General features: G+C 42.3%; 1 protein-coding gene across 1 annotated transcript; it reads right to left on the bottom strand.

The window, feature by feature from the left end:
* Positions 1 to 11,166, bottom strand: prss59 (serine protease 59, putative). Its single transcript, XM_035912229.2, has 9 exons — positions 10,893 to 11,166; positions 10,512 to 10,693; positions 9,293 to 9,525; positions 8,143 to 8,278; positions 6,481 to 6,595; positions 2,599 to 2,800; positions 1,334 to 1,424; positions 1,035 to 1,237; positions 1 to 299 (listed from the first exon to the last, which is right to left on the bottom strand). Exons 1-9 carry the CDS (start codon positions 11,124 to 11,126, stop codon positions 190 to 192), a joined length of 1,506 nt encoding a protein of 501 aa, XP_035768122.1. The 5' UTR covers positions 11,127 to 11,166; the 3' UTR covers positions 1 to 189.
* Between the last annotated feature and the right edge of the window lie 317 nt (positions 11,167 to 11,483).

Here is an 11,483-nt window from a genome sequence, read left to right as displayed (position 1 = left end):
TAATTTAAAAAAAGAAAACTTTATTTATGAGCTCAAACCCTGAACTTGGACCTAAAGATTCTTGTGCAAAATAGAATTTCAGATCAACCAGAAATTTGGCAGGAAGCTAAGCACTCTTCTCCCACTCTCAGTGACCTGAAAGTATTACGCTTCAGTTGCAAAGCCACTGCTGGCTTATTTAGCTCTCAGTCATTGCTTCAGCCACTGCTGCAGAAGAAAGAAGATGTGGTCACGGGCCAGGGTCAGCTGTGGGGGATCGTCACTCCTGGCTGGGTACATGTTGGCGCAGTGAGAGGTTCCTGGATCGGGGAAAGAAAAAACAGTGGATAAGGCATGCAAAAGAGACAAAAAAGAAAAAAATATAGACGGAAACAAGAGTTCCAAGCACAATTAACCAGCAAATAAAATTAGAGTTGAACAAGTAAAGCATTGTTCTACTCTGAATTAGCTGTTTGGCTTATGTAAAGCAACCACAAACATAGTTCAGTCTCAGTGTGGACTTGTGTTAAAAAAAAAAAAATCAGTGCAATCTGATGTGCAGTTTGTAAGGTGTTTACTTAAAGGGGACCTCACTTCCAGCTTCACTGTTATGTTGTTAAACTCTGTTTCCATGATTCACAGTTTAAAGAAATCTTTATCTTATGTGGGGCCTCCACTTCTACAAGCCTGCTGTTCCTTTGAGCCAACCTCTGAGTGGCTGTCGCTCACAAACAGAAGATCTAAACAGCAGGTGGCTGTGGCTTCTGTGTTCACAGCCAGAGATGTATACCTGAGATGACCATATCCAGGACCACCGCTCTCACAGACATCATTTAAACAAACAAACAAAAAAAAAAAAAAAAGAAAAAAAAAAAAAAAAAAAGGGATAATAGGGATGTTTAGAGTAGTGTGCAGCCCGACCTTTTGGCTAACAGGGATTATTTGGACATATGCTGATCTCATGATTTGAAACAGACATTTTCCCCACAAATGTGTATCCAGAGTGTAAAACATAAACTTAACATAAAAATTCATTATGCATCATTTTTGTTCACCTTTGATGAAAATCGCAGGTAGGTCAGCTGAGATGTCCTGGGTGACCCCCAAGGCATGCCAGGGGTCAATGGAGCCATTGGGGAACACAATTCTGCTTGAGCGGATGTCGTAAGCGCCGTAATACTCATTGGTCTGTGTGACAGCCTCCGCCACCTGCTCAGCACTGATGTTGTAAAAGTTTGTACACTGTTTCAGAAAATATCTGGATGGGAAGAAAAAGAAAAAAAAAACAATAAGAATGACAACTGAATATGCAATTAAGTGTGTAAGGTTTACTGGCCATGTTTGGTGTACTCACACAAGAGGGAAGCCAGCGAACGGCTGGTTGGGTGAATCAGTGCTCTGGTAGAATCCAAATTCAGCACAGGTCTGGTAGACCCACTGTCTCCCTGTCAAGACATGCACAAAAATCTACCCATGAACAGCATGTTCATTTCCTTGTTAGCATTATACACACTATGTTGTTAGAGCCAGCATTTCTAATAATTATCTTAAAATCACCTTGATAAAGAAAAGTATTCATTTTCAGTTATTCAGCCATAATAAATACAGGAAACAACTTGACTGGAGCCCCAAGACAAAGAGGTGGGCAGGGAAGTTTATGCAAGCGCATCCCAAAGACTTTTCAAAGGGACCACATCCTGTTCCTGTGACCCTCCACCCCACCCCTCCCACTGATGAAGTCTGAGCTGACAACAGAAACATGTGTGCATTTCTTCTTCTATATTATGTGCAGTATAAACCACAGGTGTTAAAGGGGATGCAGTTGTGCCAGAGTCACTTCCCTGTTTTTAAACACATCACCAGTGTGTCTTTAGACCGACAAATGGAATAGATTAACTCAATATTTCTTTTCTCTGCAGACAGTCTCTGAACGAGCTATTGTGGTTTGCAGCCAGTTGTGATTCAGCACAGGTAAAAGCACCACCTCCAGGTAGAAAAGAACTGAGCTCCTGAATTCAGACCTAGCAGCTCACTTGTGTTCCGTTTGCTTTGGCATATAAACCTACAAAAACAAAGCGTGACGGCATACATAGCCACGGCAAAAGGAATGACTCGTATGACACTTTTGGCTGGAACTGGAAAGATATTCTGGGGCACATGTCGGGCTTAATTTAACTTTTTAAAAAGTGGATACAATATAGGAACTTTAAACCCTCGTTCAGAAAAAGCAGCATTATTTTGGGATGTCAGGATTTATTTAGTAGTAAAGTTAAGCAATACTCCCAAATTAGCTTTTTTCCTTTTCTTTTGGTTGTTCAAGTCCTTCCATCAGCATAGTAACCACATGCCAGAACAAGCCTGTGACTGTTCTATTCCATTTCCTGAGGCTACTGCAGTGCTCCTGAATTATTGTTGGATGACAGTGGAAAGTCATGATGAGACGTGACAGTTTCCCTTAAGTGCAACGACAAAAATAAACTTCTCTACTAACAAAACAACAAAAGACAGCCTAAAATTGCAAGGTACAGAAATATCTGTTTCATAAGGACCACAAGCTAAAAGCTCAATAAAAATGACCAAACCAAATACCACTTCCAAGGAAGACACGTCCACACCCACCTGCTATTGGAGCTGGTCCATCCCAGGATGTGTTAGTCATGTCGCTGACGTATTTGCTGAAGCTAGTGTCCAGGCATTTCATAGAGGTGGTCTCCATCATGAGACGGGCCACAGCTGCGTATCTGGCGTAAGGGTCTCCCAGTGAGCTGTCCGTCATCACACTACACAGCACCTTGATGGTGATGTTGGTACCAGTAACACCCTTTAATGACATATCACAGCACACCACAAGGAAAAGAAGATGGTTAGGATGACATAGAAACACCGTTTTCTCAACATTGATGGCAAGATGTGCAGTTATATTATATTAATTTGTCAGAGCGGCTACTTTGGGTTATTATACCCTTGACCAAAGTTTCAAATACATCAGTGTTTGCACAAATACAGGGAGGGACAGTGGCGCTGTTGTTAGGACTGTCACCATACCGCACCACTCAAGGCCACACACCTGACCAGGGTGTACCCCACCACCTGCTGCGTGACAGCTAGGATAGGCTCCAACCCCTGAATTATTTAAGTGGAAGAAAATAGATGTGGAAATAATCTCTGAGCCATGAATTTAGGCTTTAGTTTGGTTTTTTCCACCCTCACTCTTGGCTTTATATGACAGCGAGTCACAGAGAGAGAATACCCTAATATGGTCACAACTAGCTGCAAGACCAGATTTAAGCTCCTACAATACAATACAGAGTGTATAAGTGGCTGTGAATAGTAAATCCTTAATCCCCATCCTATAAGGTGGTCCCAACAGGAAGTGGCAGTTTTTCAAATGGTTAAGTAGATGAAGTTTGGTCAGCATTTGTCAAAGCAAAATGCTGACCAATGCTTTTGGAAAAGCAAACACATTTAAACCCCCCCACAAACAAAACACATGATCAAGGTTGATTTAGAAATTATTTTGACTTTGACATTACCAGAAGGTCTAAAACAGCTCTTGAAAAGACCTTGCGGTGTGATGGCCTTTTAAATATTTTGTACAACCTCAATAAACAACATAAATATTTATTCATTTCATATGTGGACAAGGGCAGGGTATTTTAGAGTTCCCAGATGGTGACAGTGAGATGAGGCCAACTGGCAAGAAATCCATCCTGTGAATCAGTTCCTGTAATACACACTAATCAACAAAGGCTCTTGTTGCTAATGCGCTCCACCTTTAAAAGGGCAAACATTATCTTCACCCAATCCATCCAATAGTTGTGATATTGCAATCTTAGATAAAGCAGTGAACCAAAAAAAAAAAAAGCCAATGGCTAAAACTCTAATCATGGGTGAAACCTAATTTCTTCTGTTTTAATTGCGAGGTGATAGTAGCAAGAATACCTAGGCACACAGGCCAGCAGCATGAAGTGAGGAACAGTTCGCCCCCAGGCATCTTCTAACAACATGCAAGAATGTCTTCACAGGGCACTCTGGGATTTAAGGCGGTGAGAGACTCACTAGCAGCTTGACAAAAGAAGAAAGCTGAAAGTTAACTAAACCTTTCATCTTATGCAAATGAGAGTTAACTCTTGGCAGTTGTGTAGTGTTTCGCATATAAAAATTAAGCCGCAGAATAAGCCAGTAAGTTTATGTTTTACAGTCTGGATACACATCTGTGTTGCATTTTCAGCGGCCTGTTCTCTTTGGACAAACACGCATAATATATTCATCTCTTTGTCCTCACAAGTCTAGCCGTGTACAATTAGTGGACATCGTTGATGCAGTTTCTGGCAAGTGTGGCGACCTGCTCCATGTATGGCCATTATGATCAGCACAAACACTGTGGCTTTTGAGTGGTTGCTGTCCAGCACTCTGGGTCCACATATACGCCTGTCTAAAATTACACTGGCAATTTTGAGTGCCTGAGGGTATTAACATTATCAAGTAAAGCTACATCAAAAGCTCTACCAGAACCTGGATGGTGTCTTTATAGCAGTCAAAAATAAAATTTTGAATACCTTACAGTTTTTGAACTCAGCACCTACCATCTTAGCTAGAAAGGAAAAAGGAAGGGCTCAAATGATATTGAGCCAAACGAGGAGGACACATCTTCAGCACTCATGGTAAAGCAAGTATCAGGAGGCAGTCCTGTCCCCCACGGACATGTGCTTAAGTGTTTAATTCGAGACAGCACTACTCTGGTAAATGGCACATTCAGTGTGTCTCAATGCTTCCATTAGAGCGCTTTTTGACAGAGTGAGGCTGCAGGAGCAAAAAGGTGGCAGTGATCAGAGTGGTGCTTACGTGAAAAAATGAACACCTAAGTGACGTGTGATTACCATTCCCCTATTCTATGTAAGAAAAAAAAAGAAAAAGGAAAACAAACTATTTGTACTTGCTCTACAAGCTGTACCGTTACATAAGGTCCTTCTGCATTTTATAAAGCACCCCATTGACAACCTTAAGCATAAAACCACTGCTGTGACTCTACTGCTTGAGTTACACCTCACCCCGAGTTCTTACCCAAATTCCTCAGCGGTACCCAAAACCTGCTAGTTTTCTCTGCCCTTTGTGTCAGAGAAGGCAGCTGTGGGCTGTGCCTGTCTGCTAGCACTGTGGACTATGTGGCCCGACGCTCCCTTCAGTTCTTTTATAAGCGTCTCTTTAGCTTGGGGCGACAGGAAACCAGAGAGACCAAAGGCTCTTTTGTTACTTTTTCACATCAGCTTATTGGTAACCGGACTCACGTCTCCTCCAGGCACCAGGGGGACAGAGAGGGGATGGGGAGTCACTTTTTTTTTTTTTTTTTTTAAGAAAAGTGAGGAAAAGGTGAAAAGTACAGTAACCAAAGTAACCGACAAAAATCATGCACAATGGGACTTCTACTAAAAGGCTGTACATGTTTACTGCTGTACCACAACAGAATGCTGATCACACACACTTGCATGGATTTGTATCCTGTTCCTGAAATCTTACAGAAAAGACAAGAAGTTGCTGAGGAAAGTTCAGACAGTGCTGAAGAATAAAAGTGCCAAAAAGCACCAAATATTGACTTTGAAGCTGATTAGCACTGGGAAAACTGTGTTTTATATACACTGTATTTTTGCACATTGGACCCATTTTCCTAGCGAAATATAAAGATACAGGGGTGGCTTAAGATTCTTGCACATTACTGTGCATTTATCGTGACCATGGGCTTCATCTTATGCTAGAAATACAAGCAAATCTCAGATAAAAAGCACCAGCACCAAACGAAACCATACTGGCTTCTTTCATTTAAAAACAAGTCAAACCCTCCCACCATCCACTGTTATCTACTCTGTTGGCCTCCACTTTGCAGAGCAACAAGCCAGGGCCCACTTCTTATATAAACACACAGACACAGTAAGCAAGCAACAGGTCCCCGATGCAACCTTGGAAAAATTCTTCTGAGGCAATATCTCTGGGCCTCTTGCTGTTAGACAATGCAGGGTTTATCATGTTTCAACATACTGCCTGGCTCCCTGTTACACCCCTGACTCATAGTGGTCTTGCATTCAACTCAGCCCCTGATAGCTACAAAGCCTGTTCAGTGCTTAGTCAGCACACATAAATCATGTCTTAATTAAAACATTCTTTCCATACCAGATGTCTTGTCACATCAAACGGTATCAAAAATACATGCTTGGGCACATTTTGTAGAGCAGCTACACCCAAACACTACGCAAGCCATTTGTACTTACTGAACAACAGCTACAGATATGCATCTGTGGATCTATGACAATGAGAAAGCTCAGAGAAAATGGGCAGTAGGGGATAAATGCTGTGCCCTCTGCAAAATGATATCAAATTTTCCTGTAAGCAAGCATTTTCCTTTTGTACAACTTCTAACATATTAGATGGTTATCATTTTTGGACTGAGGATATCAAGAAGCACATGTCTGGCTCTTTCCCCCCAATACAGTTTGGCTTTCCCCTCACCTCAAACCCCCTGTTGTCTTCATTGTACTGGACCACATTCATGAAGTTGCCAGCCAGCGTTTCCAGGAAATAGGCAGAGTCCATGTCTGTCTGGATCTGTAGTTTGGAGCACAAACTGGAGGAGAAGAAACATGGGAATAGGGAAGGATATGAAGAAGTAGGTTGACAGGAAATTAGAAAAACCAGATGAAAAAAAATAAATAAAGGGGGGACAATAGTAAAGTACTAGCCAACAGCACGTGTTTGGGTGTTACTTTCTATAATATGCAGCTAGACGTAAATCCAAAGAACTGACTTCCCTTTTAATCAAGTATTCATTTACTCAAAGTCAATCCATGCAAATGATTCGGACCATCTGTCAAGCTGACAGTAATTACGGCAGTGATTGTACCTTACTGAGGTGCGTTTGTGGATGTACGTAGTTAAGTGTTCACTTTTGGTTTTATTGGACTCAACTCCCTTGTGTGTGCAGTGAACCAAAACTTCCTCCATGCTCAAGCTGTGACGCAAGCACTGCCTGATATTTTGTGGTTTTAAAGCTGGAAGCCTCCAAACCACCCGTGTGACCTCTGCCTGCAACGATGACATGTCTGCGTGAAGCAGAAATAAAAAGATGGGCAGGTTCGCAAGTCCCCATGACAGCATAAGTTCCGCAAGACTGCCCACGCCATTGAAGACGCTATTCAACACTGCTTATTTATCATGCTGACAGTCACTATAAGAACCTCAAATACAGGCTATAAAATAACATCAGAGGCTGCACACATGGCACGGGTAAGAATGACTTCATGTTTGTAACTGAAAAGAAAATAATGTAATAAGAGGGCTGAGAAAATAACCCAATAAAAGTAAATGCTGAGGTGTTTTTGTTTACTCAGTCTTTTTAAGTAATGTTAAGCCTTGAAATATTAGACAGCCACAGTAATAACAATAAAACTAATGATAAAGTGATGTAAGGAAATACAGCGAGACATTTCTGTGCGCAACCACACAGAAACCCTCCAGGGGCCCAGCTTCATCCAGAAAGCTGAGGCAATACTTCTGTAGCTGTTGACACGGCTCTGACCCAAGATGACCCTTGTTGCTCCTTGACTGACACACACACACACACACACTGACACACACACACACTGACACACACACACACTGACACACACACACACTGACACACACACACTTTGACTACAACTCCAGGTCATGCCATCTACCAAAATACCAGCAGTCAGATGTATCAGTGGTCCTGGAAGAATCATCTGGTTCTCAATGTGAATAAGATCAGACTAGAGAAGGAAGGGGATGTCAGCTGCACGGTCTGTGTCTAAGCTGGGACAGCATGTTGATGTGGTGGAGGAACACAAGCACCACCAACAGGCTCAACTGGAAGACCAACACAGAAGGTGTATACAAAAGATGATGTTCAGGCTCTGTTTCCTCAGGAAGCGGAGCTTTTTCAGTGTGTAACAAAGGAGATTTTCTATCACCCAGCTGTGGTGAGCATGGTGTACTTTGCTGTGGTCTGCCAGACTGATCAGGAAGGCTTACTCTGTAATTGGCTGCAAACTGGACACTCCGTTTATATAACATGCCTCAAGCTAAGGGCTCCTCTGGTCACGGCAAATAACAAAACAGAAGGATCATTTCCAGAGAGCAAATGTAACCTACTTGAAGTCTTTGGTGATGTTTTCATAGGTTCTGGGGTCTTTCAGGCGTTCGACGAGGTCATCCGAAGCCTTTTTCACTAGCAATGGGCACTCTGTGTTCTCTGAGGCCAGCGAACGCCAAACAACCTCCAAGTATTCTGGGAAAAAAAAAAAAAGAGAAAAAGAAAAAAGGCAGTGGGTGCGTGGACACTTAAACCTGGGCTGCTATAAAAAGACCACAATAATACACACACACACACACACAAAAAAGAAAAAAGCTCTTGGTTAAACATACAGGACCATTTTAGAGGCACCAATTTATCTTCAAAACAGCGTGTGAACCCAGTTCCATTTAAATGTTTGAGAGTGTTTATTTGGGTTTCAGTGAGGTTGAAAGTGAAATGATGAGTGAATTTCACAGCTTATGAAAGTCTAAAAGCTCAGAGAAGAAACTCCACATTACACAATCCAGGAATTTTTTCCCCCCTTCTTAAGTGAAAGCCAACCTCTTACTGGTACTTTCTGACTTACTGCTGTGCTGTTTTGGGAAATGATAACCACGAACTTACTGCAGGACAAAAGAGATGGCTGATGCAAGTACACCATTGGTCCCAGGTGTTTTGTCTCTCACATGTCCCTAAATCCAAAAGGAAGGTCTACTGAATGTGTGCGATAGCATCTTAAAGACAGCACATGTGTGGGTGGAAGAGCCTAAATCCATGTTCAAAAGCTCCTCTGACCTCGATTCCAGCCTGCAGCCTTCCGGAGAAAAACAAAGGAGACGGCCAAATACAACACAGACACAGATAGAGAATGAGCTCTCATCTCTGATGTGTCTGAGCCTTTTAGTTCCGAGACACTGACCAAAGCTAGAAAATTTGTCGAGTGGTTCGATTTGATGCTTCGTGTGTTTAGTGAGGGTGTTGATACTGCAGTGTGTTTTTAGTGCATTATATGAAACTGAATGTAATACTGAGAAGCACAACAAACAACACTTTAGCGTATCCTTAATGTGGTAATCCCACTTTGTTTCCTGAATGCATATACATGTATTATATTCAAATCCTAGATTGTTTTAAATGGAGTTCGGCACATTCTAAAATCAGGACTAGACAACATTATTTAGGGCTTTGTTACACTGTTTGGGCTTTTTACGTCACGTCTCTTCTTACCTGGAAAATTGACTGTGGCATAAACAGGTGCACTGGTGGCCACAGAGGCATGGACCAGGTGGGGGTATTTGAGCCTGAACCAAGCAGCCAGAGAGCCTGGGTAGGACCCACCGAACGCCACCCACTTCCTGTCAGTCAGCCCTCGGGCCTCGGCAATCATGGTGCGAAAGTGTGCTAGGTCAGCCAGCGCCTGACGACTGCTGAGGAAACGCAGGTTGTCTGTGCTCAGGTCCCTAAAAGAAAAGAGTAAGCATTCAGTATCAAACCACATTGTTCCATCTAGCGACTGGGCTACGGGCACACTGCAGTGCTGCCATCTAGTGGTGCTGATAAAACCAGCTGAGAAAATTCAGCTGGTGGTTTCAATGTAAATTTGTTCTGATCCTACAGTGTGCACAACCAGAGTTGGGGAAAACCTGCAAAGAGCTGTGCAAAGTGATTTAGCCATACTTAAGAGCACCTTGCTCTGGCAGAAACTTCCTGTGTAAAGATTCAAACTGAGGTTAACCACTTGAAAGGCACACAGCTCACTGGTGCATAAACAAAGGAAGCCTGACATTTTTAATACCAGTTTTTGCACCCACAACATTATTTTTTATTTTGGTATAACATATTTGGTGTGCAGTACTGCTTCACTTCTGCATTTGATCATTTTTGTTCATGCTGAGCTGAAATTTAAGGAAGTCTGTTATTTTACTCAGCTACAGTTCACACATGTCCCTTAACCTCATCACATGCGGGTAATCGTGGAGTTCCTGTTCTAAAAATAGGCCAGCTTTAACTCACACTAAACATGGGATTTGAGAGCCACTCATTTATGCTACATGATTGAGCTGTTAGAGTCATTTGTCACAGAAAAACTAAAAAAAAAAAAATATTCTGTGTGTACGGCCATCTTTGTGAATTTTGAACACGAGTCACAGCCCTTCTGTCCGAGGGTTAAGACTTGGTTTTAGCGTTCAAGTTAGAATTAGGTTTCGGTTAGGGTAAGGGTTTGCAGACGGTTAAACTTGAGAGCAAGCATCTCAGGAATGCATTCGTGTCAATAAATGTTTTCATAGCTTTGTTAAACCTGCTGAACCTGAAGCAGTGCGATCGTGTGTGTTACCCTCTGCACAGGGTGAAGCTGAGGGTTGGATACCGAGTTGTCAAGACGGATGACCACACAGACATAGAGATTTCTGTCATAAACAGGACATAAAGAGAGGGATAAACTTACACTGTAGGGTGACTCTTTCCATAGAAGCGATGCTCCAGCATCAAGCAAAGTGCTCCCAGTTTCTCAGCGTAGGTGAGCCAAGTGCCATCCTCCATCCATGCTGGATTTGCTGGGCCCTCTCCCCCTATCATCAGAAACACCGGCCCACCAGGCCTGTAGAAGGCTTCATTTATAAAGTACCTCTGAGAGGGAACAACAAAGTGCGAGACATTCAGAAAGTAAAAAAAATAAACACATCAGTGGGGTTGCAGTAAAATGAGCCAAAAAGGCTTTATCTTTCGTGACAGATGCATGCATTATGACACATTTGTCCAACTGCACAAGATTAGACCACACAGTTAAATCAAACAAACGTCCATATAAACCAACATGTAGACCTGCCTGCTTCCACACTCTTGTGTCAGCGCCGTTGAAGTGATCCAATTTCTGTGTGAACCATTGCTCCTCAAACAGAGATCCCTGTTTGGTGTCCTGCGCTTCTTTAAACCTCCTGAAAATGGAGTAGCGACCCTCTCCAACAGCACAGAGAGACAGAAACACGGCTACCTGACAAAGGAGCACCACAAACGTGTGAAAAGCCATAGTGCTAATAAAGAAGGAAATAGTGAAGGGCATGTGATATAGTGCAGAGAAGTCATATGACAAGTTGTGCTACTTTAGAAAACTCCCAGAAAATAGGAAATACCAGTATTCATCTTAAAATCGCACAAAGCGCCTGTGTATTTACAAACTTCGCATATAATTGAAAACCTTATTTAATTAAGCCTTAAATATATTTTTTACATTGTTTGGGTTTTGTTTTCATATGTTTTGCCACTCATAATGCACAGAACGGTGTGTAAAGGACACAACATCTGTCAAATTTTTGGTCACTGTAACACTGTGAAATTGACGTCTATAATGCGTCTACTGTGTGGCGCATGCTTATAGCTATCAATAAATAGTGAAATAGCACAGTTTCTCGTGTCTTTG

Source organism: Neolamprologus brichardi, chromosome 14, assembly GCF_056152115.1.
Source record: "Neolamprologus brichardi isolate AB-2024 chromosome 14, ASM5615211v1, whole genome shotgun sequence".
NCBI classification, from domain to species: Eukaryota; Metazoa; Chordata; class Actinopteri; order Cichliformes; family Cichlidae; genus Neolamprologus; species Neolamprologus brichardi.
Note: the sequence above shows the minus strand (reverse complement) of the source record. Positions and strands in the feature narration are given on the sequence as shown.

Excerpts from the sequence above, each read along its gene's own strand:
- prss59 (XM_035912229.2), bottom strand. The coding sequence starts at position 11,126 with ATGCCCTTCACTATTTCCTTCTTTATTAGCACTATGGCTTTTCACACG. Across the intron at positions 2,801-6,480 it reads AAGACAACAGGGGGTTTGAG|GGTGTTACTGGTACCAACAT; the intron begins GTGAGGGGAAAG and ends ATGTCATTAAAG. Across the intron at positions 1,238-1,333 it reads TTCGCTGGCTTCCCTCTTGT|ATATTTTCTGAAACAGTGTA; the intron begins GTGAGTACACCA and ends CTTCCCATCCAG.